Source organism: Cheilinus undulatus, linkage group 7, assembly GCF_018320785.1.
Source record: "Cheilinus undulatus linkage group 7, ASM1832078v1, whole genome shotgun sequence".
NCBI lineage: Eukaryota > Metazoa > Chordata > Actinopteri > Labriformes > Labridae > Cheilinus > Cheilinus undulatus.
The window spans coordinates 46,832,417-46,851,955 of NC_054871.1; the positions used below are offsets into that span (position 1 = coordinate 46,832,417).

The following is a 19,539-nucleotide window of genomic DNA, read 5'->3' on the forward strand; positions in this document are numbered from 1 at the left end:
TTGTGTCTCACTGTCTCCCCCAATATCCACAGTATTTCGTCTTCCCAGTTCTTTCCTTCTCATCAGTCTGTCTCTCATCCCTTGTGGCAGCATCCTAGCCCTCCCCTCTTCTACTTCTGCCTGTGATTTTTGTCTTCCTGTGTACCGATTGATTAAACAGACTTTAAACTTTGCTTTTTTGTCTGGAGTTTTGCACAGGGGCCCTTTTGTTTGCTTCCGTGTCACAGTTCTTCCTCACAGTAGCTTTAAGACTATAGCGGATCTGAAAAAGTTAAGGATAGCAGTGTCCTGGTAGAGCAGCGCTGTGGAGGTGAAGCCGTCTGCATGAATGCACACCACAATGAAATTAAGGTCCGTAAGAAGAGCACTGATTTGTTTGAATCTCAGCCTTATTGTCATTTTCATCACATTGGTTAAGCCACGTCAGCGTCTCCCTGCAGCCACAGTGATGTAAAAATAAGTCCACCACTGCTCCTTCCATAAAGTCTCAATTTAAAGAAATCAAACAGTTCAGTGGACTAGTAAAAAGTCATCTGAAGCTTCTGTTATCAAATATTTACCTTTAAAATGTCACCTCATTTCCTTTTCAATCCATAGCAAGTTCCTTTTCTTTGTTTAAGTGTATGCCATTATCTTGAAAAGACCAAAGTGCCTTATTTTCAAAATAAAACTAACAGGAAGTCAATTATCCTCATTTTAAGATGGTACAAAATCTAAAATAAAGCAGAAGTTTTCATATCAAAATAGTAGAATTTTAAAATGATACAAAAAGAGATTAAGTGCTATAAAATATAGAAATTCTGATATTGTGCTTTCAACATGTAATTGATTTATTGCCCTAATTTAGATTTTAAATCACAGTGCTGAGTAAATGATCCATATCCACTATACAGCCTTTATCCTCAAAACAGCACTCACTTTAATTTAAGTGAGGAGCAGAGGGATTTATGGCACATCCTCTGGTCTGTCTGAAAAACAAGTTAAAGAAGTTGACAGAATTTGCTATGGTGGAAAAAATATCTCAACATCAGTTTTGAGGGTTCTGATGTGGAACAATGCAAAACAGCTTAAAGAATAAGTTCTGTGATTGTGGTAACACAAGAAATCTCACTACTATAATTGGCAGCATATATGTTAGTCTGTCTGTGTTGAGTTGCACACCCCACCATTGCTCCAGTTGTCCTTGATCCCTCTCAGAGGACTTATTGGGTTTACTGGTTTGAAACTGGTGCCATGACAAAATTGAAAATATTTACAGACTGTCTATAGAAACCAAAATTAGTGCCGAGTCATTATTCAGTGATTTCTGCTGCGTTCCATTTACTCCAGAAGTCAGATGTTGGAGCTGGGAATGATGTCACACCTGAGTTGAATGTGTCCCATTTGCTAAGAGCTCATAAGAAGGAGTGACAAGGCCAAAAAACACATGGACTCTGTAGAAACACGCCCACAGGGAAACGTATTTGGATGATACATCCACTCAACAATCAAAGTGTTTGTTTGTGTAAGTATGTTTGTGCATGTTTGTGTTTTGTTGCCATAATAGAGCAGCGTGACTAAAACATTTTAACCCTGATACTCTTCTGAGCCTTCCATTTAATCACAACCATTATAATGATTTCCTAAATAACACGTTGTAAATATGCTTCTCAAACAGGCCCAAGAAGTAGCTGGAAAATTTTTACAGTTGCTGGACTTTGGTCGATGTTTTTTGTTCAAAGGCAAATCAGATATGAGAGACAATTTACTATCAGGACACCTGCAGGAAGCCAGTGGATCTTCTGATCACATGCTTGAACAGCGATAACAGAGCTGATAAATAAATGAATTTATGGACTTAACAGTAACTATAGATAGCTTTGACTCCTGACCGCATGTATCATGATCGTGGTATAACAGTGATGCAACAGAACCAGAGAAAAAAGCAACAACACCGATCTTTAAAAATATCAATTTCTTTTATTTACAAATATTAAAAAGTCTTAAATACTGCAGGATAACAAATATTTGAAATGCTACATTACCGTTTTGAGATTTCAAAGTTTAAAGTTCAAAGAAAATAAGACCAAATGTCTTTTACACTTCATAACAAATATAAAAATAAGTTGGGAACCACCCATAGTTATCAGATAGTGAGTGTGAGCAATAAAACATTGTAAATAAACATGACAGACTTTACATTACAGAAATGGCAGGTTTATGTTAACATGTCCAACACTTGTGTTCATGTTCTCCAGCAGGACGGTGAAGGAGTGTTTAACAGAGAGTGCTTAATGACAAATCATCGACATACCTGAGCAGAACAATTACAAGTGTTTCTTTGAATTATTGCACCAAGATAGGTTGATATTAAACAGAAAAATCTTAAAGCTGCGACGCTTTGATAATCTTTGGATCGTCGTCTCTTGCCAGGGTTGGGTTGTCGTACATCTCCAGGCTCTTCTTGCTGATGCCTGACATCTTCTCCTCCTCCTCCTCCTGTTGTCTGCAGCATTTGGAGCATCTGCAGCAGCAGCAGCAGTGTCTCCCACAGAAGCCGAAAGTGGACGTCACCATGGCGTCCCAGGGCTCCATGGAGTGCAGAGGACGGGGCAAGAAGTCCCAGCTGCGGAGGACTTTGGGCAGGGAGTGTGGGCAGCGAGATTGCATAACATTGATGATGATTGCAAAGATAATCAGCGCAATGATAGGCACGCCGACGCCCACCAGGACCTGCCAGCCAGCCAGGGACAGACCGAACACAGACAGAGGCAAGACCAGGAAGCACAGGAAGAGGTAGAGGGCGGCAAACCAGCGGTACTTCGCCGTGTGGTTCCCCAGACCTCTGGCCAGCCTGATGGGGATCCGCATGAAGGGGATGGGATACCACAGGACGATCCCAAAGATGTTGAAGAAGAAATGACAGAGTGCAATCTGAAGGAAACAGAAAAGCAAACACTGTCAGATCTCAAAACAGCAGCCTACAAACATCGTTTGCAGATGATTCAATGAGAAACTGAATTAAAGGACTTAATACCAAACTCCTTGGCACAGTAAGTTCTTTTAGTCATGGGGGTTGCTCTGATTATTTTAACCTTTGAATGTAGTTAAAAAGCTCATAAGAACACTTGTGTGATCACATGGACTACTGCTCAGAGTTTTAGCCAAATATTTTGAATAAAGGGAGAGCAAACGGCTAAAAGCAAAGCAGCATAGTGTTTTTATGCTCATACAGAACTCATGTGAGCTCAACACATGACTGTCCTGGTTTAAGGTAAAAGACAGAAGTATTGCTTCATTTCTTTGAAAGGATATTGCATCAAAAATCCCATTTGAATTCTGATTAGCACCATTACAACACCAGGCATGCCCTCACTCTACCCCAAACTGAAATTCGAAAAACCCTCTTCAACAGGTTCCAAGAAGATTCTGACATTCACCAAAACTCTCAAATCTGTGACTCTGAGATAAGAACAAAACCTTAGAACACACCTTTATGAACATTTGATTGTTGAAAATGACAGGATAAAATTTATTTTGCACTCATCAGCTCTCAAATGTGCCAGATCAGGAATGGTATAAGAAAATATTTCTTTGTTTTAGGCTATGCAACAATGCAAATAATAAGCACAAATATGTGACTTGAATATGGTCAGGTATTAATTTAAACATGCAGTGTTTGATCTTAGCTGCAAAATGTTAAATTATAATAGTATAAATGGAAGTATAAGTCAGGGGATGAATGCAAAAAAAATTCCAAGGCACTGAACATCCTACAGAGTTCAGTTAAATCCATAAAAAAGAAATGGAAGGAATATGGCACAAGTGTAAATCTGCCTAGATCAGACTGTCCTTACAAACTGAGTGAACGTGCAAGAAGGAGACTAGTGAGAGAGACCACCAAGACACCTATGACTACTCTGAAGGAGTTCTAAGATTCAGCAGCTGAGCTGGGAGAGACTCTGCAGACAACAACTGATGGCCGGGTTCTTCCCAGTCAAAGCTTTATGGGAGCGTGGCAAAGAGAAAGACACTGCTTAAGAAAATTCAGATTATATTTTGACTAGAGTTCACCAAAAGGCATGTGGGAGACTCCATGGTCAAGTTGGAGAAAGTTCTTTGGTTTGATGAGACCAAAAATGTGCTTTTTGCCTATCGGACGAGACGCTGTTAGGGGGACACCAATCACTGCACATCACCACAAACATACTGTGAAGCATGGTGGTGGCAGCATCATGCTGTGGAGATGCTTCTCAGCAGAAGGTAGAGGACAAAATGAATGCAGCAAAGTATCAAGAAATCCTGGAGGACAAGCGCAGTCATTTTGCAGGAGAACTACAGGTTGGGAGATTTATTTTTCAGCAAGACAATGACTCAGAGCGTATAGCGAAGCTGCACAGAAATGGTTAAAGCAGTGGTTCTCAACTGGTTAAGTCATGGGACCCACCATCAGCTCCTTAAGGAGAACTGCAACCCAAATTTTGGATTTTTTGGGTCAATCAGATGTATTTATTAAAAAAATAGCACAGCCTGGGCCCAAAACAGTACAAAACATGTAACAAAACAATGAAACAGGACAAATCAAGCATGTCTAACAGAGTCTCACAGACAATTTGACACAATTTTTTTTCCAAGGCACACATTCGCAACCCACTTTTGGGTCCCGACCCACCAGTTGAGAACCACTGGTTGAAAGACAACAAGGTGAATGTTCTGGAGAGGCCAAGTCAAAGCCCAGCTTGGGCAGTTTTGCAAAGAAGAATGGAGTAAAATTTCAGTGTCCAGATGTACAAGCCTGATTGAGACTAGTCCACACAGACTCAGAGCTGTGATTGCAGCCAAAGGTGACTCTACTAAATACTGACTTGAAGGGGGTGAATATTTATGCACTCAGTTATTTTATATTTATTTTAAATATATTTTTATTTAATGGACATTACTTTGTAAAAAGCTGTTTTCCCTTTGACATCAAAGAGGATTCTTGTGATTTTTTTTGTCAAAAAGCCAAATTTTATTGACCATGATTGATTTATAAAATCAATAAAAGGGTGAAACCTCCAAGGGCTCAGATTTGATGAAGATAGTTATAAACAGACTTGCACAAAGGAAGCACCTATATCATGTATCCCTTCCTGCTTTTATTTTTTTAAGTTGTAGCTTCAAATATGAACACTGAGAAATCAGAAAACAAGGAGTACCTCAAAGTGAAGCCACTCAGATGGCCAAAATAAGGTATTCCTAAAAGGAGCTTTGTAAAGAGTCTTACCTGCAGGGAGCTAGCGAGCGTTTCTCCAGGACTAGCCATGGCAGCGAGTATAGCCGTGGTTGTAGTTCCAATGTTTGAGCCCAGAGTCAGAGGGTAGGCTCTCTCCAGGCTGATCACACCGATACCTAACCAAAGACATTTATCAAGATTTAGTTCATGGTGGAATCCAAGCATTTGAAAGAGCAAAGACATGATCTGACATCAAAGACTGACCAACAAGAGGAGTTATAGCCGATGTGAAGACGGAGCTGCTCTGGACGATGAACGTCATCCCTGCTCCCACCACGATGGCGATGTATCCGGTAACCCAGGCGAAAGGGAACGGGAAGTCTGAGGTCAAACAGAAACATCAGAGCTGAGCAAAAGCACATCGCAACCTGAGCAGATGAGGAGTTTTATCAAAGCTGCATTTGTGCCTGAGCTTCCTCTGTCACCATCAGGACGCTTGGACCTGCAGACGAGTCAGAAGCAGCAGGAGACGCTGTACCTGTGTCGCTCATCAAGCATCACCATGGATCTGATGTGCTGACTATCAAACAGGCGGGGGGGACAACATAAACTGGGGTTTATTTTTACCTGTGTTGAGCACCTTCTTGATGACCACGGCCACCTGCCCCTTCAGCATGGAGTTGAGCAGTTTGACGATGAGGATGAGGCAGCTGCAGAGGACGAGCAGGGACAGAGCCAGGAGGATGAGACCTATGGCGAGGTCAGGCAGGTCCACGTTCACAAAGATATGACTGCCTGGAAGGAGAGATAACGGATGTGAGCTATAAATAACTTTTTACTTTATAGCAGAGCTGTTTGAGCTGATAAACAGAATTTTATGGAAAAACTGAACCTTACCCTGTAATTTAAAAGCAATCTGGGGTTAAGTTAATCCAAGTTTCCTACTTTTTAACAAGAATGAAAGCATTTCCTTGAACAGAGTGCTCTGATTGAGAGATCCATTTGGTGGTGCTTTAACAACAGAGCCTGATGAATGGACCTATTGAGCTCAGACGGGACGGGGGAAGGGTGGAGTGGGGGGTTCGCTGAGTCACTACAAGGACTCAAAGGTATTCATTGTGTGCACATGAGAGGGTCTGCTCAAAGAGAGTTGCGTTTCGCTGAGCTCCAGTGGATCAGGTAATCCTAATTGCTTTGTAAATTTTTCCCTCCCTTCACCATGGGTATACACTAATGGAGACGTGCTTACATTTCTTCAGGTTTATAGTCAGAGTGGAGTTCATCTCGGTCCAGATCAGGCCGTCTTCCTCCCAGCAGACCGCTCCGGCCGGGCAGATGTCCACCGTTGTGTTGTAGAAAGTCTGAGAGACAAAAAATAGCGTTAAAAAACACAACGCAGCCATAATCTTTAAATGATCACACGCCGTTTATGAAATAACACGCTGCCAAAGCATGACCTAACTGTGGTCGCAAAACAATGAGGACAAAATCAGTCATTAAGAGACAAAAGCAGAGTGACCACAGCAGAATCACTTGTTTTTATGTTCTATTTTCAGAAACTAACACTTAATGCCCATGAGGCGGCGCTTACCGTGTTTTTGAATGTTTTGCACCACCTTTTGATCAGACTCTTGTTTCTGGCTTCTGCGTCTCCTGTTGCAATGCCAGTGATCACAGATTTGTCCAGCTAAAGAACAAACACATAATATTTAACATTAACACTGCATTTTCCATCATATAAATACAATGTTCTGACTAAAAAAGTGGTTTTCTTCTTTGTCCTAAGATCGAGCCAAAACCTCAAAGCACACCATCTCTATATTCATGCTAACCTCGTCTTTAACATGTCTTTATTTGCAGCTTGTTTGATTTATAGTTGTGGTAATAATGCATGGATGGTCGAATTCACAGCACACCTAAACATCACTGGTCTTCACCATCTAGGAACAACTGCAGCCAGGGGTGTAGCGAGGGATTTTGAGCCCCCTGAAAGAATATCACACAGGACCCCCCTTAACTGCCTAGCCAAGCAACATATGTTGCATCACTTTTACAAATATCTATGTATTTAAATGTAATTTTGAACCATAATTTCTGGATTTATGAGCGATATTTTTACAATGGTTAAATTAAATTTACTTGCACTATTTCACTGCACTGGGCTATACCATTTGGACATTTTTGAGGGAGGAGGAGGGCCCCCCATCATTTTATTTCACTCTATTTGATACAAGCTTCTGTCTGTTGACAAATTCATTTAGTTGCTTTTGATTCTATAATGAAACTAATTAATATAAGAAAAAATTAATAAAAGCATACTTTTCATTGAAGGCTTCCCAGTAATCTGTACCCTTTCCCCCCCGTGCTACTCCCATGATTGCAGTACATGTATACACTCAAAAATGTGTGTTTTTTGCAGCATAAGTGTCAGCTTTATCTGCCTTATTCACAGATGCTGATTAAAGCAATCTGTAGAAAATATAAAACTTTTTGCACATGTTGTCAGGAGGTTTAACCCCAAATTATCTTAAATATATAAAGTTAGAAAATACCAGAAAGTCCATGAAAATTTTTAGCTTTCTAAGAGGTTGTTTGATATACTATGATAATGGAAGTTGTAAAAGGATAGTTTTGGAACAATAGTTATGTTTCTCAGTGATAGGGTCAAAAAATTCCCGTGCAAACACATGTAAAAGAGGGACTGCTTCCCGGTCAAGGCCTTTTTGTGCCTCCCTGTGCATGTGTGGGTTCTCTCTGGGTACTCCGGCTTCCTCCCACAACCAAAGACATGCTGGTTAGGTGAACAGATCACTCTAAATTAACCGTAGCTGAGAATGAGAGCGTGCATGGTTGTCTGTCTCTCTGTGTTAGCCCTGTGAATGACTGGTAACCAGTCCAGGGTGTACCCCGCCTCTTGCTATATGACAGCTGGGATAGGCTCCAGCCCCAACAGCCCTCAACAGGATAAGCGGCATAGAAACTGGATGGATGGACAAGTTGTTGGATAGATTCAAAGTAATCCAGCATTTCCTTAAAGCACACCCTGTCATATTCTACACAACGCAAAAACTCCCTCATAATTCTATCAAAAAACCTCATTACATTTAGAATAAGATGCTTTTAATTTATAAGTCCAGATAAAGAGCTTATTTATTTACAAAAAACAAAAAATAATGCCTGAATTTCTTCGTATCTGCTGGTGTATCTTGAAATGAAATATTGTTGAAGAGTAGAAATTTTACTTTTGCATTTGCGGATATTTTTTCCTATAAAAATGATGGCTTCTTATGAAAGTAAAAAAGTCCTGGAAAACATCCTGAAATAAATGTAATGAGATGTTTTTGATCAAAAATAAATCAAACACACAGAAAAATTGTACCTTTTCGCATGAAATTGAGTACCACAAAGATCTGTCCTAGGACTGTTGATGCTCATTTTTTTTAATAGTTTTTTATTCAGTTATTCTAAATTGTTTTGACTTTTGAGTCTAAATACTGTACATATAGCTTTCTGCAGAGTGTACTATCCCAGTGCAAAGCCAGACACTGATTTCAAACAAGATGGAGTTTTTCTGAATAGACTGGCCCCCAAATACCCCCCAAAGTTTTAGTCCAGGAGAAGTCTTGTTGACAAACCAATATGCTGCAAAAACTCAGATCTAATCAAAGTACTAGTCTCATTTGTTGTCAGAAACACTGTAACACATTTCACTTGTGCTAATCCACATCCATAGTACTTAAATATGTGATAAACTATTTTAAAATCAGGGATGTAAGGGTCCTAATGATAATCCCTGTAGTACTCTATGTAATGCAAATGTATTTCAGATTTATCATAAAAAATATCTCATTGCATTTTTGACAGTGTTCGCATCACTAGAAAGATGTTATTTCAAACTAGAAATGCAAAAATAAGGCCTGAACTGCTTGTAATACATAACTAGATGCTCATCATGTACGATTTTTTGCCCTCTACTGACACCTCTAATTTTAACTGTGGACTTTGTGGCATTTATTAAAAAATGCATATTTTAAATGGATTATTCAAATGTCACAAACTCTACCTCAACGATGGAGTCTGTGAGCGGGTCTGTGATGACGTTGAGCAGGTCAGGAGCATCCTCTCCAGTCTGGATGTTGAAGGATGCGATCAGCTCGTCAGTGATGGTGTAGAGAACATTTGTGGCCACTTCCAGGGGCAGAAGAACGAGCACAGACAGCCAGTTAAAGAAGTCGTGGACGGTGGCACCAGCAAACGCCCTGGAAGTGCAGAAACACCATGTTTAACAGACACTGTGTCTAGACATTTTTTATGTATAGCTCCATGCGTTGTGGGTTTTTTGGCTCTTATTTACCTGCGGAATTCATTCCTGTCTCCTGCCTGCATCATGGCCACGATGGTGTTGGTGACGGATGTTCCAATGTTGGCGCCCATGATGATTGGCACCGCTGATTTCACATTAAGCACTGAAAATATATGAGAGACATTACTGTTTTAGGTCTCCATGTTTTTGTCTGATATATGCTATACATCCATCTATTATCTATGCAGCTGATCTGTTTGGGGTCCCAGCGGGCTGGAGTTGATCCCCAGATTGGATGTAACTCATTTGTTGGTGAACTACTGATTTGAGCCAACCCTGTGACTATCGCGGCTTTACAGTTTGAGTGTTAAAACACCAAAGTTGGTGTCTGAAGCTTTTACTCAAATGCAAATGGGATTACAGTTGTAAACTGAATTGTGAAGTTGGTTTGAAACTAAGTTTGCGAGCATTAAGTCATTAAGAAAATGTTTACTAGGATGATTAATCAACCAGGAAGTACCCTTGTTGTCCCGTGTTTTCTGTGCTTTTTCAGACTGTAAAGGTTTCCTCTGCTGGCTACTAGAAAATCATTGACTTTATTAAACCTGGACATGGTCTCGATGAAGTCATCCACTGGTTTTGGAGCCCTTCAGTGGCAGAAAGGCTGTGCTTTTCCATTTTGCAGTGGAACAAATGATTAATATGGACGGAACGCCACTGCTGAGCAATCTTATTTATCTCTGCAGGGGAGTAGCCAAGGAGTTTGGCATTTTTTTCTTTTTTTTACAGGGCTTTTACTTTGCTTTAGAGTCTCCTCCACATTGAATACTGACATGTACTGCAATGCTTCAATATTGTCCTGCAGTCCCTCAACTTAAAAGTGGGGAAGATGGAAATTTCTTTTATCCTCAAGGTGGAGCTCAGCTGCCTTTGACTCAAAAAAGTAACCGAGATATGGTTTTGGACTCATGTACTCATTTACTGGCCCTCTGAGTATGTCAACTTATGCCTGTGGATTCAGCAATATCAACAATATCAATTTATGTAATTCTGTTTTCTTTCTTACATTTCCTCTGATGTTCTTCTTGCCAAGGCATGCCAAAAGTTCTTCCTGTTTCTCCAATAATTGTTCTATTACATGATAATGGGGGTATCTCATACCTGACTTCAAACTTTTTGTCCTGGTCAAGAGTGAAAGGTCATTTGGCACACGCAAAGAACGCCAGACAGAATGGGAGAAGGAAACGTCTGGAAGGCACACGCAAGCAATCAAGATGAGGAGAAGTAGGGGTCAGATTTGTGCCTAGACCCTTCCCTTTGCCCCAAAGAGATGTCTGTGCTTGTTTGTAAGCCAACATGCAGAGGAACACCCTAAAGGCCCATTTGTGCTCAACGTTAAATACGGACCCGGATACCGACAGAGCCTTCTGTCCGTGCTCCGCGTTCATTTCGTCTGTATTTCTGCACGTTTCCATAAAGCTTACAGATACGGGCCAAACGGAGCAGTACCACCGGAAGCCATGGGGGCAGTGTTGCTGTCACTACCCGATACGTAGCTCTAGTGAGGCATGAAGAAAAAATAACAATGATGGAACTTTTTGAGGAAAAGTTGTGCGAGTTGGTTAGAGATGCCGCCTCCGTTTTTGTCGTTTATGCAAGAGGAACATTATCAATACCTCCTCCACAGTCGCCATGTTTGTTTTTGAGTTTGTTGTTGTCATAAACTTTTGACTCTGGGCTGCCTCCCCTGGTGGATGTGTTGGTTAACATCCATGCCAACGTAAAGGACGCATGGAAGTATGTGAGCAGTGACGGTAACATCGTTTGAAAAGGACGTATACATTTTCATACATAAAGGGAGTATAAATGGGCCTTAACAATGTCTTTGGATCAGCACCACAGACAGCAGCAGCACGTTCATCCATGCTGATCTAACAGCAGGACCAGAACCACCTCAGCCCGTTTCAATAAAACTACCAAACACCTGAAATCGATTTAGTAAGCAGGCAATGCTGCACATTGATGAGAATTAAACAAGTATCTATGGAGAAAAGCATGCATGCTTCATATATGACTGCCACCTCCCTGTCTGCACTACCTACAGTCATGCCTCTGCAGAGACGGTGAATTCAGCCGTATCCAGTCAATCCAAAAGAGAATAACTTTGTTTTCTGTTTCTGACCAGCTTTGAAACTCCAACAGTAAAGACGATGTAAGAAATGTCGTCTGTCACTAACTTTAGGTCAGTCTATTACTAAACATGGAAGCAGAGATGAAGCGTGTGATGGATCGACCTGGTCATAGACATGAAATCTGGCCATGCATCAGCTTGGCAAGGTTACTCCTAGTTTATCCCTGACATTTCTATGTGGCCCATCGAGCAAAGCAGAACTGCCCTGTGTCTTAAACAAAGACCATCTTACATAATTCTTGCCTAAAAATGAGCCTCAGCAAATGAACGTTGTCGCTGAACTTCTGCTTCCCTAAAGAGTGAAAATATTATGAACTGAGCAGTCCAAGAAAAAGCAATCAAAATCAAAACAATCATCCCAAAAATAAAAAAAAACAAAAATCCCACAGAATGGGCCCTCCCCAGCTGTGATTTATTGATACCACTGCATGTGTGTTTGATCAGTAACATTGGTGCTTGCATCCTGGCGAACAGACGCCTCATTTGGAGCTGAATACTGTGTGAAGCTATTATTGGGTTCTGATGTTCAAATTATTTATTCATGCAGCTTTTTAATCCCTTTTCATCACTGTTTCCACCCATTTTGCCACATTTGTTTCTACATTGTACCAATTTCTGCCACTTTGACCCATTTGTACCACTTTTTAACCACTTTTCACCATTTTTACTGCCCATTTTGCCAATTTTCCCGTTCCTTACCCATATTTGCTGTTCTATCCCTTTATTGTTCATTTTAACCTATTTCTACCACTTTTAGTCATTTTTGATTTGCTTCTCTGTAACCCCCTTTTCCCCACTTATTTCTGCCAGCTTTTGCCACTTATTAACTACTTTTCACCATATTAACTGCCCATTTTTGCCAATTGTAGCAAAGTTTTGCCAATTTTGAAAGATCTTGCCACTTTCAACAAATTCTTGCCACTTTTTAACCACTTTTCACCATTTCTACTGCCCATTTTGCCTTTTTTTCCCTTTCTTAACCAATATTTGCTGCTTTATCCCTTTTATTTTCCCTTTTGAGCTATGTCTACCACTTTTAGCAATTTTTTACAACTCTATAATCCCTTTTATCCCTGCTTCTCACCATATCTACTGCCCATTTTGCAAATGATTTCCTTTCATGACCAAATTTTCCTGCTCTATCTGTTGTATTGCCCCTTTTAATCTATTTCTACCAGTTTAGCCATATTTTGCTATTCTTTAACCCCTTTTAACCACTTATTTCTGCCACTTTTTGCCAAATTTTTAATCCGTTTTGCCACTTTTTAACAGCTTTCTGCCATTTTAACTGCCTTTTTTTCACTTTAGCCATTTTTTTTGGCCACTGTAGGCCTTTTTTTCACTATTCTTACTAGTTTTTATTATTTTTCCCTTAAAGCTGACTCAGTGTCTTTATTTTCAGTGACACTGATGTTTGTACACATCATGGCTTAGCTATGAAGGCTGACATTACTTTCTAAATGGTTCAGTTCATCCACCATTGTTAACATTGCCAAAAAAAGTAAATCTGTTTTATAAAATGGGTTAACATTTTGAAAAATTGTACCACAGCATATATAAATAAAGTTAAGTTCTTGTTGCTTTGAAAACAGTGGTTATTATTCAGGTGTAAAATATGATAATGATAACTTTGAACAAACTATTTCACGTTTCTCTGCAGTGCTGACGCTAATCCTTTACCATGTAAGGCACCAGTGTACTCAGATTACCTTTTGTTGCCTTTGCCAGTCTAGTAAAGGGATTTAGAAGTGGGTATAATCTACTGAGACTGAAAAATAGGTGGATATACTCTGTTTAGCTGCACATATCCTACACTACACCACTGCTTGTGTTTGTGAGTGTGCTTACATCCAGAGGACACCATGCTGACCACAATAGAGGAGGAGGTACTGGAGCTCTGCACCAGCACGGTGACTAACACCCCGATGACCAGGCCGGCCACAGGGTTGGACAACACAGCGTTGTCCTGGAAGATGTCACCGGCAGCTTTTCCTGTTCACAAACACAGACTCGGGTCAAAAACACTGAGCACACATTACATAAGCTGCACTCTGTTAGACTTTGAGCTGCGATTACTGTGATAATAAATGTGATTCTATGGATCTTTTTACCTCCAACCAGCTGGAAAGCAGAGCTGAGCACATCCAGAGAGCAGATGAAGAGGTAGAGGAAGCCGAGCAGCAGGATGATCTTCAGAATCCCAGTCAACACTCTCTTAATCTTCCCCTTTGTGTCCAGCTCTGTGGAGGAAGGCAAAACCCTGGATCAGACTCTGGCTTTGTCAAAGAGCACAGACTTTGTACAGAGATCACGTCAGGCTCACCCACCTGACCACTTGGGCCCCATGTCTTTGAGCTCTGGGAGGTCCCAGGGATTGTCCACCTCCTTCTCCTCATTCACCAGGTCCACAGTAGAGTAGGCCGGCAGGATGGCCATGTCTTTAGTCTGAGTGTTGTCATCTTATAACGGACAGAAAGGAGGTTAGACGAGGTGAGACGAGATAACAAGTCAGAGGAGGGTTAGAGAGGAAAGAACATACCGAGTTCAGGGGAGGATTCAGTCCCCACCTCTGGTCTTGGAGCCATGACTGAGAAGAGAACAGGAAGTTACAACGTTAATGCACAGAGACCAAAATAAGACGTTGAATTATACTGTTTATTAAATGAGAAGGAGCTGGTTTACTGCAGGAGCTACAGCTCATGTTGGCTGAAGTTGTGCTCATGTTTAAAAATATTTTTACTACTTTGACTTTACTCCTGATCTTTGTCACATGAAGGGCAATAAAGTACATCTTCTAAAGCAGGGGTCCCAAACTTTTCAGCCCCCTAAATAACAGAGCCAGAGACCAGGGACCCCCACCAGCCCTGGAGGTGGTTAAAAGTGAACAATTTTGCACAAAGCATCACAAACAAATTTATATTGTAGGGACTTTTTTTTGCATGTTTCTTATATAACAGCAAAATAAACTCATTTTCAGGATGTTTTTTACAAAAGCATCCAGGGACCCCGCTTCATTGTATCTTGCCCTTCTGGGGGTCCCGGCTGCAACTTTGGAACCACTGATCTAAAGAGCATGAGATGCATTCACAGACATTTTTCAGTTTTAAAACAAACACGCCACTGAGCACAGGAAGGAGCACATGGCAGTAAAAATGTTTACACAGAGCACCTTAAGGAGCAGGTTTGCTGCTGAAGTTCCATCTAAAGTGGTGATCATGCGTGCATGTCTGAGCTTTCATATGTCTTAAATATAGCTGGTTTAGTCCACGAATGATCTCTAGAACATTCATTTAGATTTCTCTTCATCATTTTGTTTTCAGAGAACCGTCCCAGCGGGGACAGTAAAGTTTATTCTGTAATACTGTATCGTAACGTATCCTATCGTTGTGTGTTGAATTGTACCGTACCATATTAACTACACAGCGGCACACTGAGAGGATGATTCAACAACACAACCTGATACAGCGGATGAATGCTGGGATTTCTTTGGCTATGTTTCAGGTGGATTGTTGTTGTTGTTACTGAACATCTATTCTTGGTTTGCACCCTGATTGTTGTTTTTTATGTGAGGCACATTTGCACCATGAGTGAAGTTATCCACTGAGTTAGTCTGCCCAGGACTTCAGGTGCTCCTTAAGGATGCATAGCTCATATTCTTCATCAGTATGCATTGCCTTGCTGCAATGTTGACTCTGCTTTGTTCTTTTAGAGGAGACCTGTAATGTTGTAAAACATTTAACACTTTTAAAAGTCTAGTTTAACTACAGTAAATGTAATGTGGATGAACATTTACACAATTATTACAGGGCAGGTGCAATACTATACCTGCAAATCTCTCTTATTCTGGGTCAGTGTGGACCATTTATTGATCTGTCTGTCTATTGCCTGTTTGTTTTTATGATCAATGTATTGATTGTGAGCAGCACTGCACTTATGTCCATGACAAATTTCCCCCCGAGAACAATAAAGTTTATCCTTATCCTTAATTAAAGTGTTAATTTTAACTCTCTGTGAGATTGATTGACTATGTCAAACTTTATTACAGAGGTGTGAATTTATCCAAACAACCTGCTTGGAGATCTACTCTCTGTTATTTTTGCCAATAAGGAAAGATCAGATTTTACTGTAGCACTCAGTACTTGAAGTTAACTTGAAATTTAATACTTTTTACTTTTTCCTCAGTAGATTTGGAGACCAGCGATTTTACTTAAATAAGTTTTAACCAGAGTAACTGAACTTACTTGAGCGTAATGGTCATGTACTTTTTCCACCTCTGCATATCATTTTGTTTATTGCATTAAGAAACCTTACAGTGAGCCTCAACTTGACCATTTTAGATTGAGTTAAATCTCAAGAATAAAAGATGATTGAAATCAAAAAGTTCTCTGAGAAAGGAAACATGATTGTTAAATTTCAAAATATATGTTTTTTAACAAATGTATTTATATTGACATCTACCAAAAATCAATATCATAACAAAGAATTTAAACTGATGACCAGAGGTAGAAAATAACAAACTGCATTTACTCAAAATTTACTGTAACTGAGTCATTTTTTTTATTCCATTTAGAAATCAGTACTGCTTTACTTAAATAAGCTTCCTGCAGAGTAACTGTGCTTTTACTTGAATTTAAGACTCTTATATTGTTGTTTACACAGCAGCACATAGAGAGAGAGTGATTCTACTTCACATCCATGAACAGCTGTTGTATTTGACTTTATTACTGAGGTGTGACCTCACTAACCAGGTTAGAGATTTATATTTCAATGCTGTTGTTGCCAATAAGGAAAGTTTATATTTTACTGTAAAACTCTTTATAAGCTTCTAAGGCTGGGTAGTGAACAGATTTTTAGATTCAACCGCAACATGTCCTACTGCAATCTGCAGAAGCTGCAATATTTCTGAAACTTGTGTTAAAAAAAAAAAAAGTTTCTGATGTTCCACACATCAAACATTAAGGCATCAAATTTCTCTAGAAAAGTTTGCAAAAAAAATCTAACTTTTAATTTTTTTTTTTTAAATGAAAATGATCCAAAAATGCTCATTCAAGTCACTTCAACAGTTTGTATAACATCTGAAACATGAGTCAAAATAACCCCAGTTAGATATTTTTAAAAAGCCTTAGTTTTCATGATGGTTGCTTTGTATGGAGGATCAAACCTGCTGAAATTATAAATAATAAATAGATAAATAAATAAATAAAATTAAAAATAAAAACAAAAATTAAAAATAAAATTCAAAAATTAAATACAAAAATGTAAATATAAACTGAAATAAATATAAAAATTAAAGAATATATACATAAATAAATAAATAAATAAATAAAAGTAAAAATAAATACAAAAACAAAAATAAGACTCAAAAATTTAATACAAATAAATAAAAAGTGGAAATAAATACAATAATAAATATGTCATGCTGACAGTATCTGCAGCATGATATAAACAAATATGAGAGCAAAGCACTTTTAGTTATTTATCGTTATTTAATTCCATTTATATATTTATTTTTATATTTATTTCCAGTCATATTTATTTTTTGTATTTTATTTTTGAATTTTATTTTTTTTTTCTTTTTGTTTTTATATTTTATTTTTATTTATTTATTTATTTTTAATTTTGGCAGGTTTGGTCCTACATAGCTTCGTAGGCTTTAAGTGAAATGGTAAACTTAGTGCTGTGATCAAAGTAGATAAATAAAGTTATGTCCTTTATTCTGATTCATGCATCATGTTAAATTTCCCTAACATAAAAACCAGACCTACAGGAGAGAATAGTTTATGTTTCATCTAATAGTTTCGGTTCTGAAGTAAAATGATTGATTGCTTGTGTTTGTTTAAAAATGTGCAAGATAAGAAAGCTTTAAAAATAATCACAAATGCAAAACTGAAAAAAAAAGAAAAAAAAATCAACTAACTTATTTTCCTCAATCATTCAGCCCTCGGTACTGAAAGTCAACTTTAAATTGAATGTCTCTTTAGTTAACTTGAGTAGATTTATAGACCTGTACTTTTACCTGAGTACAACAGTAATGTTCTTATTCCACCGCTGCTGTTTGAAGCTCAACTAACCATTTTTATGATTTCAAACTAAATCTACAAAATCAAAGCAGATAAATGAAATATTGACATTACATGACCGTATTCACAAATCTACAGGAGTATTTTGCTCTAAACCAGCATTTAATGTAGCTGACTTTAGTGCATGCCTTACATTTCAATATAAATGTTAGTCATAAATTACTTGGAGTTAACTTTTCACATGAAGACCTGATCATAGTTTCAGGTGGAACTAAACCTACAAAATAAGAGATTTTAACGCGCCCATATAAGGAAATCTCATTGTAACCTGAGGATAGACTAAATGTTAACATAAATTGCAGATTTTGCCTACCAAAAGAAAAAAAATGTTTTTTTTTTTTGTTTTGTTTTTTTACATCAAATTTAGCTTTTTCACAAAACCTAAAATTTTTCAAACACAACTGTTTTGGTCCATAAATAATTTGTGCAACAATTTTATAACAGGAACACATTTTAGCTGCCTCAAAGGACTAAAGTTTGTCATTTAAGGTGGAATGAAATCTACAACCTGAGAGATTAAAAGATCAGCTCTAAAGGGAATGTTGCATATGCTGTTCTATAATCACATAAAGAACATTTTTACATCCAGTAGTAGTTTTATGGAGTCAGAAGAAGCTGATATAGTGGTCAAAGTCATTTAAAAAGTTAGTGCATGTCTTTGCACTTCCATATGAGCTGTTTGTAAAACATCCTTAGAACAAAACTAAATCTAACCTCAAAAATCGCCATCTTCATGCTGTCAGGTGGGACTAAAACTGTGAAACATGACAAATGTTGCATTAATAATAATAAAAAAATAGAATGATTGCCATTAGGAGGAGCTGATTTAGTGGTAGAGGGGATAATGTCCACGTGGGAGCGTGTTAAAGGAAGCTTACTTTGTCAGTGCACCGATTTTAGTCCCAAAACTGCAGAACAGAGTTCATGAAAAAATCCTCAGACACGCAGGCAGAAATCGATCAGCTTTCATGGTTTTTGAGTTTGATTGAATCCCGCAAATAAAGACTAAAGTGTGCTAAGAAAAAAATAAAGCGTCTATTTGCTGCCATTTCTTCCTTTTAGGGCGCAAATTTGCGCAAACGTCTGCGTCTTTACGCGTCATTTGGCGCTTCTCCGGTCCTGGAAAAACTTTTTGACGCCTTTCCTCGATTACCATGTGCTCTCTCTCTCTCTCACTCTCTCTCTCTCTCTCGGGTGAATACCCACCTGCTGCTGCTGCCGTGGAGCTCTGAGCGCTGAGTGGGCGAGGCTTCACCTGGGACACCTGTTACTGTGTCCACGCTGAGGGAGAGAGCTGCTTTTATAGCTGCACCCACTCTCACACACTCAGACCAAACACACACACACACACACACAAACACCGCTGTCAGTTCAAAGGTCGAGCACACCTGTGCAGAGTGCAGGTGGCTGTAAGGTGAGCCTCTATGTGGGGCACACAGGACTCCACTGACCTTCGTTTATATGGGGATAATAACGCTCAGAATGTCAGGATTTTAAAAGTGTTTAAGAACAAACACATGAACTTCTTCATCTTTGTAACACTAACAGCTGATTGGTCAACACGGTGAGTAATGGCTAAAATAAAGAATTTACCTGTATGAAGAAAGTCCCGGTTATGGCTCAGCACCTGTTTACAGGATTTAGCCTAAGCCACAGTGTGGAACAGGGTGTAATGGAAGATTTTACTCAAGAGAGGCGCCCCCTAGTGGCTGCAGATGTAACCCAAAGTGGCATTCCCACAGAGTTACACTCAGAGGTGTTGATTTTAGTC

The 19,539-nt window shown here is 39.1% G+C and overlaps 1 protein-coding gene across 2 annotated transcripts; it reads right to left on the bottom strand.

The window, feature by feature from the left end:
• Positions 1 to 1,995: 1,995 nt before the first annotated feature.
• Positions 1,996 to 19,086, bottom strand: slc34a2b (solute carrier family 34 member 2b). Of its 2 annotated transcripts, none has more exons than XM_041791498.1 (13): positions 18,975 to 19,086; positions 14,228 to 14,275; positions 14,016 to 14,147; positions 13,800 to 13,928; positions 13,537 to 13,680; positions 9,549 to 9,660; positions 9,258 to 9,453; positions 6,786 to 6,881; positions 6,444 to 6,555; positions 5,822 to 5,989; positions 5,459 to 5,575; positions 5,246 to 5,370; positions 1,996 to 2,913 (listed from the first exon to the last, which is right to left on the bottom strand). In XM_041791498.1, the coding sequence occupies exons 2-13, from the start codon at positions 14,271 to 14,273 to the stop codon at positions 2,365 to 2,367; spliced, it is 1,926 nt and encodes a 641-aa protein (XP_041647432.1). In that variant the 5' UTR covers positions 14,274 to 14,275; positions 18,975 to 19,086; the 3' UTR covers positions 1,996 to 2,364. The 2 variants fall into 2 exon arrangements, with proteins under 2 accessions (XP_041647432.1, XP_041647433.1); XM_041791499.1 differs by lacking the exon at positions 18,975 to 19,086 and adding an exon at positions 18,647 to 18,688.
• Between the last annotated feature and the right edge of the window lie 453 nt (positions 19,087 to 19,539).